Source organism: Protopterus annectens, chromosome 17.part0 (genome assembly GCF_019279795.1).
Source record: "Protopterus annectens isolate FY-2018-M chromosome 17.part0, PAN1.0, whole genome shotgun sequence".
Taxonomy (NCBI): domain Eukaryota; kingdom Metazoa; phylum Chordata; order Ceratodontiformes; family Protopteridae; genus Protopterus; species Protopterus annectens.
In genome coordinates this window covers 297,246,084-297,273,981 of record NC_056751.1, presented here as the reverse complement: position 1 = coordinate 297,273,981, position 27,898 = coordinate 297,246,084, and the positions used below count along the sequence as shown (strand labels likewise).

General features: G+C 41.5%; 1 protein-coding gene across 3 annotated transcripts in view; it reads right to left on the bottom strand.

The window, feature by feature from the left end:
- ELP4 (elongator acetyltransferase complex subunit 4) overlaps positions 1 to 27,898 on the bottom strand; it is a 2,241,348-nt gene that overhangs the window by 1,052,031 nt on the left and 1,161,419 nt on the right. For all 3 annotated transcript variants that reach the window (XM_044058959.1, XM_044058962.1, XM_044058960.1), the window contains one exon: positions 15,559 to 15,747. In XM_044058959.1, the coding sequence (XP_043914894.1) occupies positions 15,559 to 15,747 (189 nt within the window). The remainder of the gene's footprint in view (positions 1 to 15,558; positions 15,748 to 27,898) is intronic.

Below are 27,898 nucleotides of genomic sequence, written 5' to 3'. Positions count from 1 at the left end.
GTTTGGCAGGAGCCGGAGGGAGAGAATCAGGGGCTGTACTAGCATCAGAGTACACATCATCAATAACATTCAAAACAAGAGGTATAGCCAAAGGCCTATGCTGAGGTAAATGTAAAAAGGTCCTTAATCTTTTTCTGGAATCAGAAAATTCCTGGCCCTGCCATTGGAAATGCTCCCTCATAGAATGCAGTGTCTCACCAAAAGAAAACTCTTCAGGAGGGGAGGCCGAAGGAATAGATTCTTCAGCATCAGAATCCTTGTAGGCCGAATAAGCCTCCTGCTGGTGCTCTGACAACACAGATTCATCCGTAGACTCATCTGAAGAGTGGGGGTCAGAGGGCTCAACCCTGGGCTTTTTGTCTGGAGGTGGAAGAGAGCCCCTGTCCGGGTGAGGTTGAGAACCTCTAATTAAGGAGATAAGGTCCTCTGCTAGGCTGAGAATTTGAGTGCTGGTAGAAGGCCTCTGAGAGGTAGACTTGGGAGGCAAAGCTTTGGCAAGTTTGGCAGCTTTAGCCCTAGAGAAGGCCTTAATGGACATGGTTGCAGTGGGTCTGGCTGCACCACGTGCAGGGGTGGACTTGTCTAAAGGAATGGTGTCAGACATGTCCTGGACACCGGTTTCCGTAGGTAGTTCAATAACCGACTCGGCCGGAGCCTCCGAGGCCGAGGTAGTCGGTTGTAAGGTTTCGGCAACAGGAAGCACCAAGAACTCTGTTTCAGCCGAAACCGAGACACTCGCGGTAGGCCTGACCGAGGTTTCAGCCGAAACAGCGGGCCGCGAGGGTCGGTCCTTGTCCTTCTGTTTTTTAACTACATGTGAAGTCGGAGTCTCCGACGGCATTATATATGCAAAGTTAGCCCCAAAATATTCCTCTGCAAACTCCGACCGACGCCTAAACGTTCATCGGTTGAAGGAAGCACAGGCAGAGCAGGCTGAGACGTCGTGGTCTGGGCCTAAGCAAGGGAGACAGTAAGAGTGGAAATCCTTATGAGGTATTTGTTTCCCACAAGTTAAACAATTATTTACTTCATCTGACATCGGCTGAGGCAAGAAAGAGTCCCCAACGGGGTACTTAGCTTTTTCAAAGTCTTCGGTAGCTGAATCAAAGGAGCTGGCCGACCGGCACTTGCGAACTGCTTCTGCTTCGGGCACCGCGCGGCAAGAAAGACTGAGGAAGATGGCGTCGGCTGATGCTTTTATACCCCAGATGCTCTGACGTCGGGGAAAGTGCGACATCAGCCGAGGCCAGACCCAGACTTTGGAATCCGGCCGACCGAAGGGCTGCCTGAGGCAGGACAACCCATATGTTATGACTGCAGATGCATCCTTGAAGGACATCTGCATTAGCTGGAAGCTTTGAGGTTACAAGGACTGAGTACAAAGACTGCTCACTCTGGAACTCAGAAGACTGGCAATTTGACTGTACCCAAGCAACAACCTATGAACCCTGACACCTGAACAGGCTAAAGGCTCAACTTCAGGTAATTGACTGTAATGCCTAAATGGTCACACCGTTGGAGTATAATATCCCTGGCCTTGATCAATGATGCATTTGAGGGGGCAGTACGGAGCCAATCATCCAATGTGGAAAAAAATGGAATTCCAGTAGTTGAAGCCAGATTGTGACCAGTGCCATGCACTCATTAAACACCCAGCGGGCTGTGGTAAGACCAAATGGCAGGACCATGAACTTGTAATGATTGGCACCCAGCCAGAAGTGCAGAAACATCCTGGAGCACCTGTCTATCTTGATAAGCATCCTTGAGGTCTAACAGGCACATTCAATTATTCTTCCTCAGAAGAGGCAAGATGGACTAGACCGTGACCATATGGAACTTGATCTTTTTCACAAACTGATTCAGGTTGATTAAATCCAAAACTGGCCTAAGGTCTTTGCTCTTTTTTGGTATTAAAAAGAATTTGGAATAGATCCTGGATCCTTGCTGGTCTTGTGGGACCTCTTGGATAACTCAGTTTGTGAGCAGCTTGTGAATCTCAAGAGCTGTGTGCAGTCTGTGATGCAGTAGAACATCTGGGAGATACTTTTGACAAAGGTTTGGAACCTCTGAAAAGGGAATATAGTAACCTGTGGATATGACTATACTCCCATACATTCAAGGCTTTTGGATGAAGAGCCAAACAACCCGATTGCCTCCAGAGCAGACCAGTCAGGTCACTGATAGGGCCCAATGGAGAATGTCCTGTGGAAACCCTGAACCTGCAGACCACCTGCCCCATGGGTGGCATCCATTATGACCCCTCCACCCCATCCTCAGGAGGAAGCCTCTGAAGGAGCATCCTGAGAAGACCGCTACGAGTTTTAGAAAAATAAGTTTTTATCCCCTCTTCCTGATTCCTTGAAATGGCCTATTGAGGGGTGGTGAAACATACTCCAACAGCAGACAGTATCTTCTCATCTTACTCGTCCCTCATTACAGTATATTTAATTTTGGCCCAAAAAAAGAACAGCCATAAAATGGGGCAGTGATGGACAGCTTTAAGCAATCTGCACACATGTATCGAAGTGTGGCACTGCATCACAATGCCAGGACAAGCCACCTGGGGATGCTCCATCGGCTGCATTCAATATGACCCTCCTGGAAATGCTGGTGATGGAAAGTACAGAGAAGACAGACTTTCCAGCATCTTCTAAGTCTCCAGAAACTTGTGCCTTGACATTCCTTGATACTTCTGACACCAGGTCACATCAAAGTCTTGTGAGGTGTGATAATTAAATGCTCTCTCCATGAAAGTGGCTGAGGCATAGGAACACTTCCATACATTATCTAAAGCCAGAGACTCCCTATTCAGAGAATGGAAAATAGAGGTCTCTTCAGAAATCTCCCTCTACCTAAAACTAAGGAAAACCAAGCCCAACAGAAGGTGGGAAGTCCCATGTATGAAAAAATAGTTCACAAACCTACCTAAGTACCTATCTACCAAATGCACACAATACTAACTGGACTAACAGTAGAAAACAAGGGTAAGGGAAGCAAAGATCTAATCACCAAAAGCATTGCACCAAGTTACCACATATGATATACTAAGCAGAGATGAGACTGAGCTGCTAAAATGAATGGTGACACACTAGATCTAATGACTAGCATGAAGAGCGGGGAGTTGTAGGTAAGGGAGGTAAGCCTGGTTAGTTCGAAGTCTGAAGGAACTGGCCAGTGTTGGATTGGAGTCATATTTGAAGAGCCACAGGTTGAAGCCACACAGAGCAGACAGCATCTGATCCAGAGTATGTACTCTGCCCCAGCTAAGGCAGTTGCCTGAGATGCAACCAGGAATGGATTCTCTCAGGTTTTCAGAAACCTACCATGACCTGAAAAGCAGAGGTGAACCCAAATTAGGGCCACTATAAGAACATTTCTTGACAATGCCACAAGAAACCAGGCATTCGTGTAAGAAAAAAAAAATAAAGGAAATCTTTCTGCAAGCTCTCTGCCACAACTGCTAGCAATCTGGTAATCACTATGGGCATGGAAGAGAGTGAGAGAATGTCAGCACCTTTTCTGAACTGGATTCCTCATATGTCATCTTTTAACTGCTGCATCAGTAGAGTCATCCTTCTAGGAGATCTAGCAACTAAAACCACTGTGGAAAAGTTCAGACAGAAACTCCTACAAAGAATAAAAAGGGGGCTGAAAAGGGGTCTATGCCTTTCGACATAGACTAGATGGAAAATCTTTCCACTTGCTATGGTACACCTTTTTTGTGGATTGTTTTTTGGGAGGCTGAGATAATCTGGACAACTGATGTTGGGAGCCTTGCATCTCTGGCTACAGTCAGGAGTGGAGAAACCAAGTGGCTAGTTTCATGGACGTTTGGTTTGGTGCAAACAATTTGGTTGGATGAGCCAAAATATATGGATACTGATCCAACATCCATGGTAGATGTATTAGTAGAGGCTACAGGAAAGGAATAATGCTTGTCAGGGCAAGAATGGAGCAATGAGGAACACACTGGTCTTGCACAATCTTGCTTTCTGGATAAATACGTTCATTTGATTAGGTATGATAAAAAAAAACAGCTGTATCCTGTTGTTAGGCAAATAATAAGTCAAGCATCACTATTTAAAGTTGTTGCAAGGCTCAGATTCAGAAACACCAAGTCTAAGTATCCCTATAACTGTGCTATAGAGGTTATATTTAACTAAACCAAGATCTTCTACTAAAAACAGTGTTTTTAAAATGAACTTCGTAATTGAAGCACAAGGTTCAAAAGTTTTGTGGTCATCTGTATGTTCCCATAAAAAAAAATCTTTAAATTATCTGAGTCCTTCAAAAAATAAGACACTCTCTATGCTGATGAATTTCTTATAGAAGTTTTTAATAGGTTTGTTCAATCCAGGCAGATGTGCATCATGTCCTGTCTAAAGCGTGTTCTTCGTTAACATTTATACCTTCAGGTTGGGGGCATGTGTGGGGAGGTGCCAACCCTGTATGTACATGGTGTGGTGACACTCCCCAGGGCAGGACACTTAAAATGTACCCCCCTGCCTGTGATTGATAGTTTATAAAACTGGGGCCAAGAGTCTAATAAGTATTAGAAAATAGATGCATGAATAAAGAAATAATACAGTATTACAGAATTCACTAATTTGTCAAAACATTAATATTCAAAATATTGTTTCATTTCATGTTCCTTTTTTGTCACTGAACAAAACACATTTGTGCCAGAGTTTTTAAAAATGGCTTTCATAGTAAGCCAGTGCTTTTGCATTCATGCTTCATCAGATCTGCCTGTACTTACAAGTCTTTTTTAGGAAACAGTAGAAAAATTAAGGACTAAACAACAAAAGAACCCAATGACAAAGGCAACAAGACAGGATCTTCTTAAAAAACATTAGGAATCTGGGTTTATGAGTGGTGTGCAAAATTTTTTTTATAAACAAACAAAAAAAAATTGTATACATATTTCTATTTATGTTTGTTCTTTTACATTTGTGTGTAAGGTACAGACCACATGGTTTACCTAGGTAAAACAGTATCGTGGTTTAGTGAAGACAGCAAGAAAATGAAGACAAATAACTACTTTTTAAATAGCCTCTAATTAAATAGTGGGTCATTTTACCTATAAAAGAATTTCGGACTTAGATTTTTTTGAGCCCACACCTAACATTGTGAGTCTTACTGGTTGCGGCATTTAGTGTATGCTGAGGGATACTGAAAGTGATGGTGGTGTGCTGGCGTCCAGTAAGAATTATTGTTGGAGCTGGAGTCGGAATCAGACTTGGAACTCACGAATTAAGCAGTCTTGGATGCCTGTGGTACTGACTGTCCCTGCTGGATAAAACGAAGGGAAGAAGCCACAGAATCCTCTTGAGGTTTATGAAGTGAACTGAGGGATAATGCCTTTTCCTGCAGGACAGCCCAAATTCTTTCAAAGGCCTTGAAGGCTTTAGCTGCAACTGGACCCGAATAAGATCTCCTCCTGTCTGAAGAAGGTGATTTCCTGGTCTCAACGGGTCTCAGCCACAAGGGCAATCTTTGATCCAAGATGTTGAGAGTCGAAGCCCAGAAAGGGAGAGAGAGCTCCAATAACTTCAGAGTCAACCCATCTCTCGAACCCGGCACCAATGCTTTGAGTCAGGGACGTTTCCTGGTCCAAACATTATCGGATGCTGTTGGAGTTGAAGTAGCCCAAATTGTCAGGTCCAACAAAGGTGCACCAGGAAGGGTTGGATCTAGGATAGCCAAGTCTGAAGGACAGATATGTACTGGTTAAAGACAACGAATAGTTGTTCAACCAAGACCCAGCCAATTCAGTGCCATTTCCACTGAAATTGCCAGTACCCGGCATGTTCAGTGGTGATGTGAACAAGAGAACCCCAAGCTGAATTTTCATTCTCAGAAACTTAATCATTCTTTCTACATCTTGTTCAGTAAGTATTCTGGATTACCAAGCAGAAGAAGCCATTGAAGGTGATCTTGAATATTTTTTCTCCTGTAGAATCGGAGTGCGTAGCCTTGGACTCATCAGTTCCAGGCAGAATTGAAGCCAAGGTGATGAAGATGGATCTGACTTCTTAGGAGTTTTCGGATCCTGAACAACCAAAACAGTGGAATCCAGAGACCTTTTCTTGGCCTTTTCCACTTTTTTCCTTTTCCCGTCTTTCTTTTCCACTTTTTTCCTTTTACTCGTCATTATCATTATTCTTGTCTTGGTATCTTAGCTGGGGATGCAGCAGCAGACAAACAGTAGACAGCAGATTAAGAAGGGGTTCCTATCAGAATGAAGACAAATTAAAATCTCTAACGATCGGATGAGCGAAAACGCAGGTAATTGAAATCGATATTGTGATATTGCGGTACAGTGAAGATCGGAAAATTTGCCCTTTCCTCATTGTAGTGTGAGCTTGGAGTTGGAATATATTTTTAGGGGGAGGTGGCGCAGCCCCCCACAATAGCGATTTCAATTACATGTATTTTCGCTCATCCGAGCGATCGAGATTTTAATTTTTCGTTGTTTTAATATAGACCCAGTAAGAAGACCTTTTTTGTGGGGGAAGATGGTCTTTAACAATTAACTTTTCTTGGCACATTCAGATAGCAATAGTGCCAAAGGAGGCACGATATTCTGTGTCAAGATGGCTACCACAGAAGCAATAAATGCACAAGGAATGAGATTCTGAGGAGAGATTGTGTGTGCCTGCATTCTGTACATTTTTTAAAACCCTAGTGGTCAGACACTCCTAAAAAAAAGTGCACACAGCCAACAACCACTAAGAAAACTATCAATATTATAAAAATAAGGTACAAAAAGAACTTCAAAAGGCTATCTATATGGAAGTATCTTACTAACACTAAGAGAAAAAACTTGCATGCCAAATTAAGAAAACACTAACACAGCACATAAAGAGAAATAGAATAACTATGTCTTACTATTAATCAAAAAGTTGTTTTTAAAAATATTAATGATTACTAAAAAAGAAAAAGCTAGAAAGACAGAGGTCTTGGTAGGAGAGGAGATTTAAAGGGAAAGATAAATCAGATTTTAAATCAAATGGATATGCTTATCTACAACATGTCTGATAATTCAGGCAGCAAACTGTATCTGAGGTACTAAAGTGAAGTGGAGGAAATTATGGGTAGGGGAGAAGTCAGAGCCCTGTATCCATGAAGCTTCAGAAATTATGCCTACAAACCATGTTATGAACCAGATGAAAACAGACATCAGATCTCACTGTTTCATTGCCCTGCCCCCCCCCCCAAAAAAAAAAAATGTGGGAAGCAAGTCCTTGCATCCCTTCCACCTATATCTACACCAATTCCAGGGAAAATGCACACAAGAATAGGGGGATTACTCAGATATATCACAATCTCAGAATGGTTACCTTACACTCAGTTTAATGCAGTTTTAGCAATAAGCTTTTCATCATTTCTTTTCTTCATCTCAGTTTCTCAAAAAACAAATTACTTATTTTATTAACAGTGGTCTTGATGTTTGTACAAGGCTGATGTACACTGCATTTTTGTGTGAATGTGGAATTGGTATATGCATGTTCAGGGGGTTGGAGGGGGCCTGCCCCTCCATGCTGGGAAGGACCTGCTGCTTTGCAATATTTTTTTACCCCATAACTGTTGAAATTTATGAGTTACACTTTGTCTGCTTAAGGAAAAGCAATAGAACAGTAACTACTTTTACAGTGTTTAATACTTACATACAAAAAAACTTTGGAAATATAGCATATTTCCCCATTTGCCATTACATTCTCACTGTTAAGAGAACTGCAGCTATGATCCTCAATCTTTCAACAGGCACCCCCGATACAGGACTTTTTTTATAGGTCCTCTTCCTTGGCTCTTTTCACTGAGGTAAACGTATGTATCTCTTGTTATGTTGAGTGGTTCTGTGCAGGTCTTGACTCTACACTTAAGCTACAAATGCATGAATCTCAAATTCAAATGACTCTAGTACTGCATTAGAATGAGTATACTCATCTCTAAGCTGGTGCCAACACAGAAATTAATGAAATCAATCCGTAACCTAGTTGCAACACATTAACTATAACTTGATGGGCAAATTCCTTTAAACATCTCTGGAGAATTACAGAAAACAAAATACATTCAGTAATTTTAAGTACTACAATATACACACTCCTCAGGCAATCTTCTCCCGAATAACATGCAGTGGACATAATTCTGAATTTTCACTTGTTCAAGTGATGCACAAAGGCTAAAGTACAGTTGTATAAAATCTTACCATAACAGATGCCATTCTCTTTACTATTGCAGTATGCTTCATAAACGGTATTCCCTGCTATGGGTAACCCAGTATCAGGCAATTATACCAAAATCCTTAGGATTTATAGACATCGTATGTGTGTGCTCCTCACTCAAGATGTATGGCATAAAGGTGACGTAATGACCCTAGAATTGAATATCCCTTGGAGGAACAACAGTCGTAGAAATAGGAGGAAAATGTGCGCATCCAGGAGGAGAAAAAAAACAAAGGAAAATATTAGAGCAGAAGGTAAGGAGGAAGGGAGGGAGAGAGAGAGGGAACACATGCTGCAATAGTAAAGAGAAGGATAACTACTGTTATGGTAAGATTTTACACAGCTGCACTATATCCTTCCATTTCACCTCTGCAGTATTCTTCACAACAGGGAGAGGAAAATGCTTAAAAGGAAACTTGGGAGGAGGAAGGCCCACATGAGCCCTCAAGACACCCATGCAGGATAGCCCTGCCAAAGCCAGCTCTTGCTGTGGAAACAACTAATTTGCAATGCTTAGTAAAGGTGTAGGCAGAGGTCCAAGTACCAGCCTCAAGAATGGAGTTGGTATCCAATCCTTTGAAAAAAGCACCAGAGCAAGCCACAGCCCTGGTAGAATGAGCCTTAACAGAGGCAGAAACGATTTCCCCATGAAAGGAGTAACAAATAGAAATGGCCTTAAAGATCCATCAAGAAATGGTTTGCTTAGAAACAACCAAACCTAGAGTTCTGGGATGAAAAGAAACAAAAAGCTGCTCAGACTTGCAAATGGCCTTAGTCTTATCTAAATATCTGAGCTGCCTATGCATATACGAGGTGTGAAGAACTTTCTCACTAGCAGACCATGGAGAAGAAAAAAGGAGGGCAGATTAATAGATTAAGAGACAATTCATTAACCACCTTGGGCATAAAAGGATCAGTATGAAGAGACACCCTGCCCCTATGAAAAAACAAAAAAGGAGGAACAGCCATAACAGCAAGGAGTTCAGACACTCTCTTAGCTGAAATAAGGGCCAAAAGAAGTAAATCTTACATGTAGAATGCTATGAGGAAGCTGCAGCCGCAGGATATAAAGGAGCCTGAGTCAATTTTTCAAGAACAACATTAAGATCCTAGGAAGGAGGAAAAGGCTTCCTGGGAGGTCTGATATGAAGGGTGCCTTTAAGAAATTGCTTGACCTCAAACCTTGAGGCCAGAGGTGGAGTTAATGGCAGACAAGCAGAGATAGCTGAAAGGTGAGCTTTAACAGAAGAATAAGGCAACCCAGTATGGAGCAATTCACAGAAATAAGAGAGAACCAGAGGGATCTCCAAAGAAAGTGGATCCAGGTTACGAGCAAGGCACCAAAAGAAAATCTCTTCTATTTGGACGTATAGGATTTCATGGTAGTGGGTTTCCTGGCCTCCTGCAGAATCTGAAGCACGTGAACGTCCTCAGACAAAAGGTGCCTAAGAGAGATCAAAATCCTAATCACTCACAATGTCAGCTGAGCAGTGGACAAGAGAGGATGGATGGGAGACACCTCGTCTTGTGCGAGTAGGTCCACCATGTCAGGTAACTTGTGATGATTACCCTTGGCCAGAAAGTGTAGAGAAACACCCCTTTCCTAGGAAGGGATAGGGCACCCACCTTCCAGGCCAGAGGACTTGGGACTCTGTTGCAAAAAACAGGAAGTTGTCTGCTCGAAGGGAAGGCAAAAAGATCTACCAGAGTACCACCCCACTAATAGACAATGTTCAGAAACATCTCTGTGAAGCATCCATTCCTGAGCCTGTGTTACGGACCTGCTCAGACAGTATGCCACTATGTTCTGCTCTGAAGGAATATATACAGCCTGAATTGTCACATGACACTGGACAGCTAGATTCCAAACTTGGAAAGCCAGCCTGCAAGGAAGGCAGGACGGTGTCCCCCATTGCTTGTTGATGTACCACATTACTGTGGTACAATCTGCAAAGATTTTGACAGGCCCTGGAAGAAAAAGAGAATGGACGAGCTGAAGATCTGACCTCTAATGAGGGGGCCAGAAACCCTGGATCCTGAGAGGACCGAAAGAGGCTCCACACCCCATGTCTGAAGCATTCGCAAAAAGGTCCAGAGCAGAGACTGAGGGCTGAAAAGGAAGTGCCGGGTTGAAAAACAGCTAACGAATCCATCACTAAAGCTAGAGCTTGAGGCATGGAAGAAGATGGACTAGAAAGTTTAGGAACCACTGTAATTTTTTCATATGCAGCCTTGCTAGAGGTACCACAGGAATGGTGGAGGCCATGAATCCTACAGCCCTGAGAAACTCCCTGGCCATAACAGAAACCTGAGGAAGAAGTGAACCAAAAAAAAGGCAATCAGAGAAGGAGCCTTGGCAGGATGCAGGAATGCCGGCATACGGATTGTCTGGAGCTTGTAACTGAGAAACACATGATCCTGAAAAGGAACCAGGACTGATTTCTGGAAGTTTACTGTAAACCCTAGGCTTTGCAAGCAACAAACAGTATAGTGAAGGTCCTGAAGCAAGGTTTCGGGGGGGAAGCCTGAATGAGTAGGTTATCCAGATATGGAAAGATTTGAACTCCTCTCATCCTGCAAAAGCAATCACAGCAACGAGGCATTGGGTGGAAATCCTTGGGGTAGTAGAAAGGCCAAAGCTGAGAACTGAAAATGCAAGGAAGAAACAGAGAAATGCAAAAACGTTCTGAAAAGGGTATGAATAGGGATGTGTAGATAAGCATCCTTGAGATCCAGAGAAACCAGGAAAGCCCGGGGAAGAAGAGGAGGAAACAAGGTCTGAAGGAATAACATCCAGAAGGAAGGGACTTTTAGAAAGATGTTGCGCTAAGAGAGGTCCAGGGTGGGTATCCGGGTGCCTTCCTTCCTGAGAACCAGAAACATTATAGAATAAAACCCCTTCCCCTCCTGGGAAGGGGGAACAGCTTGAATGGTGCCTTGAGATGGAAAACCTTGAAGTAGTTCTAGAAAGAAAGGAAGCTGTTCCTGAGGAGGTTGAGGGATGCCCAGAAAGGAAGGAAGGGATTTCCACACCATGAAGTATCCATGACGGATGATGGATAAAACCCAAGAGTCTTCAGTGATCCTTAACAACTGGGAAGGAACATAGAAAGATGAAGAGATAAAGGAACCTGACTGAGGAAAGGGGAAAACAGACAGGCAGCTGGAACCTGACTTGCCTTGAAAAGGAGATTTCTGAGAAGTGGGAGTCTGAATAGATCATGCAGGAGGAACCTGCCTAGAACTCTATCTTTGGGGGAGGGCGAGGATGTCTGCGATCAAAAGCTGATTTAGAGGAATAATTCCTTTGGTGCTTGGGAACAGAAGAAACAAAAATATGTTTCAGTTCTTGTAAGGCCTTCTCCTTATCCTGCAGAGACTTAAAATGCTCAGCAGCTGCGGAACCAAATAGGTTCTTATCCAGAGGAGCACCCAACAAATCAGCCTTAATGTCATCAGGCAAAGGATGGAGATGAAGCAAAGAGCAATGTCTCAAAAGCGAACCAAAAGCAGCAGCTCTAGAAGAGGCATCAGCTGCATCATAACTACATATATTCAGACCAGGTCACAGTACCATGACTGCCCTTCCTTTCCTTCCTGGAAACTGTAAATAAAGACAGAGATCCTGGCTCCACTGTATCTACCCTCTTTCTTGACCTGTCTAAGGCCTTTGATACTATCTCTCACAACCTTCTCCTTACTAAACTATGTAACCTAAACCTATCCCCCTTCCTCTCTCAATTGGTTCACCAGCTATCTCTGTAACAGACAACAAGCTGTCAAGTGGAAAAAAGCCATCTCCACTTTCCTTAACACACCCACTGGTGTCCCCCAAGGATCCATCTTGGGCCCTCTCCTTTTCAATATATTCATAAACGATTTTTTCCATTCAATTCTCCATGCTAAACTTATTCAATATGCAGATGATTCTACAATTATCTGTGCAGCCAGATCCATCCCCACTCTTTTACATCTAACTCAAGACGCCTTCTCTACCACAGAACAGTGGATGAAGGACAATCATCTAGCACTCAATGCATCAAAAACCAAACTTATGGTATTTACCCCCTCAAAAACCACAACCTTTGATAGCACACTATTCTCCATCACTAGCCAGAATAATACACCTCTCGAACTAGTATCCGAAACCAAACTACTAGGATTCCAGATTGATGACCAGCTTAAATTCAAAAGCCACCTGCCACCTACTACTAAACATAAAAAAACCCACCAAAAACTCGGCATGCTGTACCGTAACAATCAATTCCTCACTACATCTACAAAGATCACTCTTGCTACTACATTTCTCATCCCCTCTCTCCTGTATGGTGCCCCTCTCCTAACAAACCTACAATCATCTCTGTCCTCCTGTTATAATAAGATTGCCAAATTTGCCACCAGCCACAAATCATCTACCCATCACTGTACATCTCTGCACAAACTCAATTGGCTAGAGCTTCCTCACTATCTCTCATATACTCAGCTCACTTTTGCTCACAAACTAATTTTTCAACCCTCCCTCTGTCCCTCTCTCAACTCTACCTTTAAAATGCACATGCCACAGAGACTCCTAAGGTCTAATAACCAAAACCTAATAGAGCTGTACAAACCCCTCCACTCTCCAGGACAAAACCTCCTATCCTATGCCCTGGCACGCATATGGAACTCACTTCCTCCCTCTATCCGTATCACCAACAACCTCCCTGCCTTTAAAAAATCACTGCACTCACATTTGACATCCTCATGGGAATGCTCTTGCACCCACCCCTCATAGCCTATTCCCCACCTCCTACAAACAACTATATCATATATTACTAGACACCAATTTAGCCAACTGTAACAGCATCTTATCATTTGACAATCCCTACAATTCCACTCAAGGAACTATATATTTACACAACAGCAATGCTTGCTCCTATACAGAACTTAACCTAAGAATCTTTATTTCATCTGCTCATATCTTAGTTTTCCTACAAAATAAAACCCATAACTTATCACTGTAACTGCTTAACCTTTGTTTTGTTTTTTCTGTAACCCACAAATGGCTGAAATTTTGAACTGCTGTAATCTTTTTGTTACCATTGTTTAAAGATTTGTCTCTAATCTACAAATGATTGAAATTGTAAACTAATGTAATCTTTTTGTAATCTTTGTTTTGGAGCTTTTCTCCCCAGGACTCCATTGAAAATGGGTTCTTTTTGGCCCAATGGACTATCCTGGTAAACCAACTGAAAATAAATAAATAAATATAACGGAGTGATGGGCTACTTGAGAAGTGCAACCCAGTAGAGAAAGGGCTAAGGTCTTCCTTTCAGAATCAGGAAGGTCAGAGAGAGCATGGGAAGCCTGAAAAGAAAGGTTTAACTATACCTGGTCATATGGATATGGTAATTAACAGACTGAACGTTCCATGGCTCTACTGGCCTTGTATGAAGGAAACAGTTTAGTAGAAGGCAAAAGTTTAGAAGGCTTGTCAGAAGAGATGGATGCCACAGAGGGATCAGCAGAAGGACATTTGTAGAGAAACTTACAGTCATCAGGCACATTGTAAAATCTGTCAGGTTTCTTGGGGGCTTGAGGTTGAGAATCTAGTGCCACCTAAACAGCAGAAAAGATACCTAAAAGGGCAGCCAAGAAGGGAGGTACAGCAGAGAACATAAGGGATTCCATCTGGGGGTGCTCATGATAACTCTTTCTGAATGTCAGAAACCCAAGAGCAGTCCCATTTAAAGTACTCTATCATACGTGAATAGTATCCCCAAAAAAAAAAAAGAGTTCATCAAAAGGACAGTATGGGCTAATGAGAGTCGTCCTCTATAGAGGTATAATTCAAGGGAGAAGAGATCAGACAGGAATAAGCCAAAGACTATTCCACAGAATCAAAGTCCTCATCAGAGGAGTCCTGCTCTCTGGGACTCTTGAGTGGGGTACACAACGATCTTTTTAAAGATAAAAGGTTTATTTTGCCCTTATACTGAGCTCTCCATTTAAAGTTGCTTGCCCTTTCTCAGCTTCTGCTGTAGAGATGGGGTAGACTTCCCTACTATTTCTCCTGAAGGTACTCTGAAATTCCTGTCCACTCCTTAGTTAGGTTTCTAGTTCATCTTCTCTGGGATAACAAAGGAATATTCTCTGGGGATGTCACTTGTGAGTTTTTTTATACCATAAAAAGACAGTACTATAGTTGGTGTGCTTGGGCACTTGTATGCGCAGACTGAGGGTTTACAGCAACCCTTCATTTGCATTTCAAACTAGAAAAAGTTAAATAGGTCTAGGTAGAATTGTCAGCAATTTATCTGAATAAGTTAACAAAAAAGTTAACTCTTTATTCTCTGAAACAGATGTAATCTATGGACAGGATGCACAGATAGGAGACTAATACGAGTTGGTCAAACACATGCAAATTACATTTCTGATGTCTTCATATATGGAGAAAAATCTAATGGTATGTGGTGAGGGCCTACTGTTTTTGAATTGTAGAGCACAATAGTGATTGTACCACACATACCAAATACATGTTTGCACAGTCTGCCTGTGCTGGGGTGGTACACTTATGATCTGTTTTGCTGCCTGCTGTAGTACACAATTAGTTTTGCTACAAAGTATATTATGGCATGCACTGCTACAGTAAAAGAGGAGTAAGATACATTTCATGCCACAACCAGTGCAACAAATGGGTAAGTGTGGCATATTAGAAATACGACTGACCTCCCTGTATCAAACAAAATTCTGAACCTAACCAACAGGAACAAAAATGTAATACCAGTACATCTACCCAAATCCAACAGTCATATGTGTGCCTTAAGGAGGAGACAAACAAGCACAACAACACTGTGTTGAGCCTTGGGTATTCCTTTGGATTGTCCAGTACACCATTCCTGACTCAGCCAGGTCTAATGCCTTTGCACATATTTTTGTAAATTGTGGCTTGACAGAACTATGTATGGGATCACCTTCTCAATGCTACTTACAATATTCAAGAGTGAATGATCTTTATGAATGTCCAAGATTTTCAACTATATTCAGTTTTGCCAAATCAATTAATACTAGATCAAAGAATAATGAGATCAAGTGGGATATATCAGAGAATGAACAGATCATATATGATGGCTAAGAAACTAAAGATTCCTGAGAGGAACGTGGCCTTACAATGTGTATCTGTGTACATAGCACAGAAGCCTTCTTGAAATAATTTACATATCCTGACTTCAAAAAACTCAAAAAAAAAAAAACAGAACTATAAAGATCAAGGAATGATACATGATACTTCACCATTCAAAGTAGATAATGCGTAATCTCAAATACAAAACAGCAGCTTTAAGTATCTTACCTGAATTAGATGTGCTGGTACTGTTACAATGCAAGCAGACAGTGATGTTCTCAGAAGACTTCGAAGACCATACAGAAACTTGGTAAAACTGTGCACATGCTGAGGGTTGTCACTGCAACATATGTCATCGCCCCATAAAGGTGATCCCAGAGAGTGGATGCCTATTCTTAGGATGTTTCTCTGTTTATTCTGGAATGCACATATTAAATCACCCTCTGTTAATATTTCTATTATCAAACAACATTAAACACTTCCAATTTAACTTATTTAATACCCTGCTACTGTGCAAGACACAATAAATTGTTTATTTTATGCTACTTCCATTGATACATTACACAACTATCCAAGTTATCTAGTAAAGAATGATTAAAATTATGATGATGACAATTTTAGTACAGAATGACAGGAGAAGACAGCAAACAGTAGGGATTATCCTTCAGTTAATTTCTTTTCATTAAACTCAAAACCGATGCATCTATAATTTTCAAAAAAATAAAAAATAAATGCAAAATGGATTTCACTTAATTCATGCATTAACTAGATATGTAGGCTCATCCAGATGGTCAGTCTTCAGCCAAGACTTGACCAATTTGTTGATAAAAAATATATATATAATTATTACCTGACAAAGGATGGACAAATGAGATCTACAATAATGAGACACACAACAGAAAATAACAAAGCAATTTCACATGTTTCTGCATGTAAGAAAACAGAGCAGATTACACAGAGCAAACACTCTGTGCAGAAATGAGCTGCAGAAAACAAACATCAGTTCAGTGATTTGTAACCACAAACTGGAACAGCTGCAGTGGTTGAACCTGTTTATTCACAATACAAAGGTACAATAGATAAAAATGTTACAAATAAAAACTTCAAGAAATATATTTTGTGTGTTAATCGCTTTCTTCCCAAAAATATGGGATATTTCTTGAAATTTTTATTTGTAACGCTTTTATCTTTTGTACCTGTGTATTGTGAATAAACGGGCTCAACTACTGCAGCTGTTCCAGTTTGTGGTTACAAGTTTGGATATCTCAGCATCAATTCAGTGATGCCAAATGACATATACATCTTTTGCTAGAAAGTTAAGATTGTGTAGATGACTTCTGAATGTTTGTTTGGGTATACTTGTGAATTCTGATCACAAGCAGTCCCAGAGAGGAGGAAGACTAAGAAGAAAAGAAGACTTTTCTGTGTGCTCAAATTAATTTTTGGCCTCACCAACACTACCGCAACAGCAGCACATTAAGATCACAGAAACGGAAGACATGCAATCTTAACAGCAACAGATGATAAAAAAGACAGGCGGTGTTCAAAAACAGGAAATTATTAAAAAAAAAGTAATAATTATTCAAGGTATGCAATATAAAAACAGAAATATTCAAATACTCCCATAAAGTTGAGAGAAATGTTCACTGTACATAGCTGTCTGACTCCTTGATATCCACATGTCTGCCAGAGCCAAGAAAGGCAGCAAAAGACTGAGGAGCTGCCTTTTGTCACTCCTCTACAGGATACTGATTCTTAAGTAAATACTAGGGTATATGTCCACAGACTACTCCAAGCTAGCCAATAACCTGAGGTCAGAATCAATCAACCCCTAAACTTTTAAATAAATACTTCTAGGCAAAGTCTTCCCCTCTTAAGCATAGCTCCTTAGTGTCCTCTTGAAAGGGATATATCGAATTCATTCATTTTCTGATTACCCATTTTATCCATTTCAGTGTCGCGTGGGAGCTGCTGCCTGTCTCAGTATTCAGTGGGTACAAGGCAGAGAAACTAACTCCGGAAAGGATGTCAGCCAATCTTAGAGCATTCATATATAAGCATGCATATACACACCTATAGGTAAATATGGAAAACCACCAGTACATCTCTGGGAATTGAGAGAAAACTGAGCACACGGCAAAAAACAATGCAGAGATGTAAAACATACAAACTCAAACAGGAGTGGCCTTAGGTCAACTAGTGCCCTAGGCAAAAGGGCTCCACGGCACCCCCACCACCACCACGTGCCCCCATCCTGGTCTACCTACACTGAATAAATACTAGAAAAGCGCCCCTGCTAGAGCGGCGCCCTAGGCAGCCGCCTAGTTGACCTATGCCTAAGGCCGGCTATGAACTCAAAGTCATCTCAGCTGAGAACTGAAGTGGGAAAACAAAGTGCTGAGAAGCAGTAATGCATGTGTTGTCATGCAGCCTTATATCAACCAAACAAGAAACAAAACATGTTGATTGGGAGGTGACCATTGTCAGCTATGTCGACACTAAGAAAGTTACTGTTTTTACAGGGTACGCAAACATTTGCTAATTATACTTCAGTGTACGAGTGCATAGCTATGAAGTACATATAAACAGAAATGGCAAAGTGTGCACCTCAGCTGGAATTTGAAGGAAAGCCATTCAGAAGGTGGTTTCAGTTTTTATCATCAGCTGTACTTCTGAAGAAGCTACACTGTACGCTTTTAAACATATTTTTCTTGGTCAAATATACAGTCAGGAAGATACAGAAATAAGTGTGGATTATATACCACAGCATGCAGTATCTTAAATGGACATGGCAGATCCAGCCTGTTGAATAGCACTGTCATTAGCAAGATTCATGAACAAAATCTCCATTAAACTGCAGACGTCAGGGCATCTCAGGGAAGCATACACACACATATCTACACTGTATAATTCAACACTACACTGAACATTTACTCAAATGCCAAATACCTGTCAGATAGCAGCAGACAACAGCACTACACTCTGTACTCTGGAAAAAAATACATACACTGTGCATGTTTGTTAGGGAAAATTGTATGAATTTGCAAAATAGGGATACATAAATGGCAAGAACTGAAGGAGAGTTTAAAATATGTATCAGGTGGGGACTGGGGATGTTTGAAACCAGCAAACTATGGATTGCAAAACAATCCCGGACATTAATAGAACAATAAGAACAATCCTAGGCAAGCAATCAAATGAATCATTAGAGATCAAGCCATATACACACTGTCAACTCCTTCACTCCAATGGAGCGCTGAAGGTTTGCACTAGCAACTTCCAACAACTGCATCCTGAGCTTTTTCACAAAGTCATGTTATGTTATGTCTTCACATTTCATTACCAATGTTCATATTTCTGGAAAAGTACGGTTTATTAAAGAGATGTTTATTTTAACAGTTCATTGGCAATTACATTCTTGGACTTAAACTGGGTTTTATAAGTCATAACAAACAGTGCAAATTAATTTTGCAGTATTTTGTAAACCAATAATATCTCAGTAATCATACAGGGTACACACATACTGTCAAGCAGCACTTCATGTATCCGGCTATGATCTTTCATACAATGCTATGCAGTTCTGTCTGTGTAACTTAGTTTTTGAGATAACGTTATGACAATATAAACAGACAGCATATGAACAATGCTTAGTATTTCTTCAGTACCACTGGGCAGAGAATAAATATAAGTGCAGCTGTATTGCTCATCATGTAAACTAAGATAAAATCTTTCATTGGCTTGTATGTAGCGTAATTCAGGAATTATTAATACAAATACGAATAGACTGTATTAGATATCTGGAGGTGTCATGAGGATGTAACAGTAACGGCAGGAGGCATCACTAGGCTGTAATAAGTTAAGTAATGAGTTAAGGAAATACACTTAAGTTAGTCACCTTTAATAGTGTCCACCTCCTAAATCAAGCAGGCCTACATAAAGTAACACTAGTGTAAATTTAAGTATACCTATCCAATCACCAAGGCTAGCCTTGAAGACAGACAACATAGCACTTTGCTTGAACTGTAGTGGTAACTTGATTGGTACTTCCTTATTATAGCAGCTGAGCTTCCCTTTTTCAAACTGTGTAACACATTTTCTGTGCTAAGCAGCCTTTAATCGTACCTCCACTGCTATGATTTTTGCACTCAAATAGGTTCATAGGTAGGTACTAGGCTATAGGCCCTAGGGCCTATATAAGCCTAGCCAAAAGGTACCCTGGCTTTCGCCACCCAAGAAAATTATTTTCCTGTACCCTGTCGAGCAGAGCCACAGAATTGATCCCTGGGGTAAATTTCCTATCTCCCATCCAATCATCAAGATTTTTCTTGAACAGTGCTAATGAGGAGCTTTGCTTGATACAGATAGGTAGTTTGTTCCAGAGTATGGGAAGTCCCTGGGACAGGAATCTATCCCTCCAGCATGTTCTGTTTATTGTGGTAACAAGATTTAGGTCCCTAGAGCATGTAGCTCAGAGAGATTGGAATTTCTTTAAGTGGAGTATGTCCAACAGCTCTGGGTTTGACATAGCTTTGTATGTTAAGCAGAGATCGCCTCTGAGTAGGCCATATGAGACGGAGTAAAGCTGGAGTTTTTTTTTACATGATCTGCATAGGGCATCTGTTTGAGGCCGGTAATCCTCTTTGTGAGGTATTTCTGTGGCCTTTCCAGTTGTTGTAGATGTCTTGTGCGGTACATGCCAAAAGGGGCGTTGTACTCTATAATGGGTCTAATGAGTGACAAGTAGAGGGGAACAATGACCTCTTTTTTCCTGGATGAGAAACCTTTTGTGATGAGGTGTGCCATGTAAAAGGATTTCCTAACTACTGTAGCGATATGATTATCAAAGGAGAGACTACTGTCCACCTGTGTCCCAAGTTCTCATCACACTTTTGGTGTTAAGTAGACTACTGCCTATGTGCTAGTTCGTGGGTACAGAGTTTTTACCAAAAGGGATGACAATGCACTTTTTGGTATTGAGCTTGAGGCCATGGCTTTGACACCAGGCATATGCATCAGTGAGACCCTTTTGTAGGATGTCCACTTCGTTAGGAGTTTTGATTATGGTTCCTAGTTTGCAGTCATCTGTGAACTTCATTAGCCAAAGACCTTCTGTGTTAGCCTGTACTTCAGAGAAGTAGATAACAAACAGGAGAGGACCCAGGATTGAATCCTGCGTACTCCACTTGTCACTGGTCTGACGTTGGATTTGGAGTCTGCTACTTTCACAGTGTGGGTTCTGTCAGTGAGCCAGTTGGCAACCCATCTTGTGACATACGGATTTATACCTAGTTTAGTGAGTTTCTCTATAATTCCAGAGTGGGGAATGGTGTTGAAAGCCTTGGCGAGCTCTAGATAGGCTGTGTGAACCACCTTATCCTCATCTACACGGCTTTGGTGACCGCTTCAAAGAAGTCTATCAGGTTTAGAAGACATGATCTGCCTTTTACAAACCTGAACTTGGTGGGGTCCAGAGTTTGGAGATTACCAGTGTCATTGTTTATAAGTTGCATGATGATACATTCCATAGCCTTGCAGACCAGGCTCGTCAGGCTAATGAGGCGGTAGTTCCCGGGGTCTGTGGTGGCTCCCCCTTTGTGGAGTGGGCTAACCGTCGCTGTGCGCCATTCAGTGGGCACAAAGTCTGAGGTGAGGCTATGATTGAACATGGTACTTAGGTGGGGTGCCAGTTCATTCTGTAGTTCATGTAGAACACAGCCTGGGATGTTGTCAGGTCCCATGGATGCTGTGTTCTTGGCTTTGGAGTGTTTTTTACCTGCGCAGCTGTGATTACAAGAACTTTGGATTCTTCCGGGATGAGAGGGGGGTAAAGTTAGCACTGAACCTATCTGCCAGGATGTTGGCAATATCAGCTAGTTCTGTATATTTAGTGCCATTGTGCTGTAACTCAGAGCAGATCTGAGTGTTGCCATTGAGATCCTTGACATAGCTATAGAATGCTTTGTGGTTGTCATTAGAATCAGTGGCGATTTTGTTTTCATAACTAGCTTTGGAGGATTTTATGAGGGATCTCAGCTTCTTATTGAGGCTGACCAGGTTGTTTCTCCAATCATGGGATTTTACTCTTTTTTGCAACAGTTTCTTTCTTCTGTTGTAGAGTTCGTTTATGGCCGGGGACCACCAGATTGGCTTCCTTTTTTTGGAGGATACCATCTTGATTCTGTTAGGGACGGCATGATCCATGCACTCGTGTAGGTGCTCATAAAGTTTATTTGCGTATGATTCAGCAGTCGTACCTCTATTGTCCATAAGCATGGGTGTCATGAAGTTTTCCACTTCTGTCTTAAGAAGCATGAAGTTGGCTTTGGAGAAATTTTTTACAGTGGCTTCCCTAATGGGGGGTGGGGGCGGGATGTGGATGGCTAGGGTGATTAGCTTGTGGTCGGATCTGACCGAGGAATTGACGTCTGGTGTGTGCCCATGTTGGTAGTGACCAGGTCTAGTATAATACTGCCCATGGTGGGGGTGTGGATAAGTTGATCCAAGCCGTTGGAATTTATGAATTCCAGAAAATGTTGAGCGCAAGAGTTGGTACATGAGTAGTTTTCCCAGTTAATGGTGGGGTAGTTGAAATCGCCCATTATTAGGGTGTTAGGTTGTACCCTAATATTTTCCAGTGTATCAAGGAATGAGGAGTGGGAATCCTGGGGCATGGTGGGGGATCTGTAGCAAGCTACAATATGGATTGCGGTCTTGCCCAGAGTTAGTTGCACTTGGATAACCTTGGATGCATTATGCTGAGCAACTAGCCTGGAGGTGTAGATATCCTTAATGAATATGGACACGCCTCCTCCGCCTTTAGTGTTTCGGTCCAGGTTAGGTGGCTGAAAGGTATGGTATGAATTATAGTCTGGTAATGCAGGGGTGCCCTCTGGGGCCTTGAACCAGGTCTCTTGTCACTGCCAGATGTCGATGATCTCCATTTTAAGGAGTGCCTCGAGTGAGTGCATTTTGAGGTTTAGACTTCTAGCATTGAGTAGCAGTACCCTTAGATTTTGCATGCTTGTACCGGTTACGGTGGTGAATTTGTCATTTGAACCTTGCCTAAAAAAGGCACTATAGGGGTGGCAAGAGCCTTAGCCAGTATCCGGAATCCCAAAGGTGACAGGTGCAGGCCATCTCTGGCAAAGCATCGTAGTTTGTTGATCATGTCATCCCAGACAGATAGATACTGGATTCCCCTTAGAATTACACCAGAAGCTTAGCTAATTGTTGAATTCAATAATTTTGTCCTTGCACTGTAGTATCATTCTGGGTGATGGCAGGATTCTACTCAGGGCTAGGGTCATAACTGCCTGGGCTACAAGGTCGGCCAGCTCCTCCATGTCTCTTTTCATGTAGTCCAGGGAGGTACATCTCAGGTCATTCACACCAACATGGACAATGACAGAGTCATATTTGTACTTGCTGTGGAGTGACCTGACTGCGTGCATTATGTGGCAGATCCTGGCACCTGACAGTAACTTTCTCCTTGTTTAGCCTAGTGCGTGGACCATTAGTGTGCCTTACTATAGAGTCACCTATGACTAGAGTGTTGGGTACGTTGTTATGCCTTATGGGCTGTGCTTGAGTGGCACACTGGGTTTGTGGGCTATGTCTCATTTGGGTCGTGTTGGGGGGGGGTGGAGGTTGCTTGCGTTTCTGTTTTGGAGGTCCCTGTTGCTTGGGCAGATTTTTATTGAGAGCCTCCGTGAATGTAGGTGTGTGTTTTGTGTTCCTATTTGTGTGTTTTGGTAGTGTAGATTTTGGGGGACTATGTGATGAATGTGGTGTGATGCAAGTGTTTACCTTCTCCTCTTGACTGTCTAGTCCAGTCTTGGGTGAAGAGAGCTTTGCTTCCAGTTTGGCTATATAAGTGCATCTCTCATAGGTTGTAGTGTTGGGTGGTAGGAGGGCAGGGTTGTCTGTACATGAGGCAACTGCTGCATTGCCCCAAGATGCCCAGATTAATCAGGTAGACAGGAGAAAATACCGGGAGCTGACCCTTAGACATGCCTGGATAGGTGCTTATTTATCAAGTACTAAAAACTGTTTTCCTCTAGACAAGTGAGGAAAGTTGAGTGCTGTAGTAATTTGTAGCTTATTTAGTGCTTACAATGAGTTCTGAACAAGTGCTGAGCTCAAAGAAACCGATTCAAGTGCTGAAACTAAAAAAATGGCTAGTTCTAAGAAACAAAATTAAGCTAGAAGGCTTTCCTCCAACACAGAAAGGCTTGAGGGCTCAGAAGCTTACAAACAGCCCAGGATACAGCAAATCTGTATCTGGACTAGACTACTTACAGGAAAGGCAAGAAGCAAGCTTAGAATTTTTTTTTGTAAAGTGGAAAAGGGAAAGGAGGAGCAGAAACTAAGTGGGTTGGCCTTCTCAAATGTTCTCCCTGGATTTGGTAAGAATGAGGTAATGACACTAGGCTGGGAGGAGTGTCCCAGATCAAATTTACAGTAGGGGCGGGCAACTGCAAAGCCACCAAAGTATAAGAACACGATAGCAATAGGAAGGGAGGGTGGGGAAACAATATGATGCACTCCTTGGCAGGAAATCAGAACAAAAAATCCAAACAGATGCTTAATAAATGTAGACAATTTCCAGTTAATACCTCACACACAGTAAAACTAGCTAGAAAAGTATGCAGCAGACAATCAAAGTGCTATAAATAACTCGTAAAAATAAGCAAAAAACAGGACACAATGTTATACATTACAAATCCGAGTTTGCTCAGTGCCCTTCCTCCGATTAAGCTCAGTGTGAAATGGTAGAAACATTCACAAGTTAACTTCTTAGGTAACAGAAAGCTGAAACCTGAAACAACTTCAAAAAAAGCTTGAAAGAACCAGTGAGGTGCTTACTCCAAGCCGTAGTCCAGGTAACCCCAATCAGCCAATGAGCATAAACAATCCCCTCTCACTGAAATGCAATATGTCTTTGGTTAAACTAAAATGGCCTTGAACATGTGCTCAGACACACAGCCTCCACAAACAACTAGGCCCAAAACACAAGCCTGAATATGGACAATGCTACACATACATACACTACTTAGGTAGAAAAAAACTGCAGAAATGTTTATCACAGCAGAAAAGCAGCAGTGAGCCTTTAAATGAAAGTTTTAAACAGATAAAGGAGCAAGGAGACTCTAGAGAAAGATTTTACCTGCAAACAAGTTATATGATACACTCCTTGGCAGGAAATCAGAGCAAAAACCCAAACAGATGCTTAATAAATATAGACAATTCAATTTCCAGTTAATACCTCACACACAGTGAAACTAGCTAGGAAAGTATGCAGCAGACCATAAAAGTTCTATAAATAACTCGTAAAAATAAGCAAAAAAAACAGGATACTTAATGTTATATATATTACAGATCCAAGTTTGCTCAGTGCCCTTCCTCCGATTAGCTCAGTGTCCCATGTTCCATTTTTCTTTTAAATTTACTAATGTTCGACATAAAATTTGACCTATTTGTAAGACATCTCTTCAACATCAGCGTGAAATGTAACCTCAAAATCTTCTAATCTTACAAAAAGCCCCTCTTTCTGAACATCTAAGATTTTTAATGTACACATGTTGAAAAACACCTTTTTTATCACTGCTAATGTCTGTTTTTTTTTTCGTTTACTAGCAAACATTTGCGTGAACTGAGTGGCAGAAGTTGGAGCCACAGACTAATGACTACCAGAATACAGTCTTTTACAAAACTTAAGTGCTGAGGCCTGTCTAGCAAAATGTGAGAAATGGCAATTACGTTTTCCATCCAAACTATCCCCCTCAGAAGCAGTAAATGCTTGCACCCCAATGCCTAACAGAGGAATGCACTATATTTGTAAATGGAAACCCCATGTAATATACCCTCAAGGAAGGCATATCTATTTCCCTTTTACAGTCCACACTGAACAGCGGTGCTGTGTGTTCTTTCGAGAGACTCAGGGCACCGGTGATTCATGGTCTTGGACGATGCAGTTCAGGGATTACTGCTTACATAACTAGATCACTAAGGTTGCTATAATAAGAAAGTACCACTTATTCCATAGGCTGAGGATTATATTGAGTTAAGAACCTCTCTCTCTCCAGTAAGACCTGTTTATTTGTTGTTGTAAACTAAGGTCCCTAATATGGATGTTTGCAGAGGCACTAGTTTTGTGAAGAGATAGGAGATCAATTAGGATTGAGTCTTTCAAGACTCACAATGTGAGACACAGGTCTCCCTGGAACAGGTGCTAGACTACAGAATACAAGGAAAGTTGTGTTAATTCACTGGGATATTTGAAGGAATAGTGCAGTGGTAAGACAGGTGTTTGGATCTTAATAATACTCCCTTGCAACTTAACTGGCCAAGATATGGTGGAAACACAATGAATGAATGACTGAGAGACCGCTATCCATGTAACGCAAACCTTTTATGATTGCATCTTTCTGAAGAGGTGTACTACGTGTAACACATGCCGTAGGAACAACTTTTTTTGTCGAACACTAATGCGCTGAACTTTTTTGCTTTTACCTCAAGACCATTTCAGTACACCAGGTATGTGCATATTCCAGCCCTTTTTGGAGCAGTTTAGTATAAGAGGAAAAGCAGATAATGCCTGGCTTGCAGTCATCAGCAAACTTAGTCAACTACACCATGGTATTGACCTGCATGTTTGCAAAATAAATGCCAAACAGGAGAGGGGTCAGCACTGATTTTTGCTGTAATCCATTAGTTACAATTTTACATTCAAACAAGGTAACAGCAACATTCACTACTTGAGATTGGCTGGGCAGTTTGCAATCTAGTAGACAATGCAGGGGGCTTACGTGGAGTTTAATTTTTCAATAATACCAGCATGAGGGATAGTGTCAAAGACCTTGGCCAGCTCAAGATAAGCAGCATGCAAAGAGTTTTATAACTGCCCACATCTTCAAAGGAGTTCACTATGTTCTGGAGACAAGACTTGTCCTTCACAAACCAAATTGAGTGAGAAATAAATCATTTAAGTTCCCTATGCCTCCATAAATGAGCTCTCTGATGATATTCTATGGCTTTACATATAAGGCTGATGGGCCTAGAATTGCCAGAGTCTGTACAGGGGCCATTGTAGAGGAGTCACACTGGCTGTTCTTCCAGCATCAGATGCAAACTCTATGGACAGGGCGATAATGAACAGTTTAAAGAGAAGCTCAGAAAGTGCATACTTAGCTCTGATAAGAATGCAGTCTGGAATGATATCTGATCCCATACAAACATTATTTTTAGCCTCTGAAAAAGATTTTAGTAATTGTTCCAAAGTGATTACAAGGGAAACTAAATTTATTTGCTAATACATTGGTTATATGCTTGGGATTCAATGCATGATGCTATAGATGAGTTCACTGTATTGTTGAACGTTAATTATCTGACATAAATGAAGAAAGATTTATACCTTTCTTTGGTATCTGTAGCAACCTTAAGTTTGTACTGCACTTTGAATTTTCTGATACGGCTCTTCAATTCCTGGCTGGCATATTTCAATGAGGTCATAACATTCACCTTGTCCAGTCTGGGGAGTATGGGGTCTGTATACCTAACTACAGAGTCACCTTTGACCAAGATATCTCTCCCTGTATTGCAGCAGACTTTGTGGGCATTACAGACTTGGACCTGCTTTTATTGCAACTATTAGGGGATTGCTATGAAATTGATCCTTCAAGGTGAAAGTAGGCACCACCACCTTTGAAACATGTCCTCTTATGAAAGGAGTCCCACAGGATTCCATTTCAGCCCCTCTGCTCTTTTCCATATTTATCAACAAACTCCCATCTGATCATCCTCAGATTTTGCAATTCTTTATGCAGATGACATGGTCATCTACAGGTCAAACAAATCCCACTCTGTTATACAAACTCAACTCCAAGATGACATCCAAATCATCAACCAGTGGCTAATAAGCCAAAAAAGTATACTCAATCCCTCAAAAACAAAATAACTGCTATTTGGAAGCACACAAAAAAATAGCCAAAGCACCTGGGCTTCCTTTATATTAAAGATATTAAACACAGTTTCTATGGTGACAGTGTAATAACCACATCCTTCAAATACCTTGACATACGGCAAGACCAATCTTTTAACTTTCAACTACACATTCAAAACACATGCAAAAAGATCAACACTACTATTCTGGGCAATCAACCTATGACCTGTTCTGTTCAAACCAGCCAAAGCTGCCATAGGACTAACCATTATAGCTGCAGCCTCAAAAATAATAAAAAAAAATACCATCACCTTACAAACTATTTCCAATAAAATCTGCTGATTCATTAATAACCCCCCCAAATAATGAGCACCGCTGCCCAACTCTCACCAAAGATAAATGGCCCCCAGTACATCTGATAATCAACCTCCTATTAGGATCATTAACTCATGAAGCCCTTTCTCCTGAGACATCATCCCCTCCCACTCAAAATTTTCACCAAAACCCCCCACATATAATCTCATGGGCATCTCTCAATCTCAGCCCACCCTACTTACTCCAAAAATTAAACTCTATTGCACTGACCATGCATTCTCCAGCCTAGTACCTAAACTATGGGACTCCATT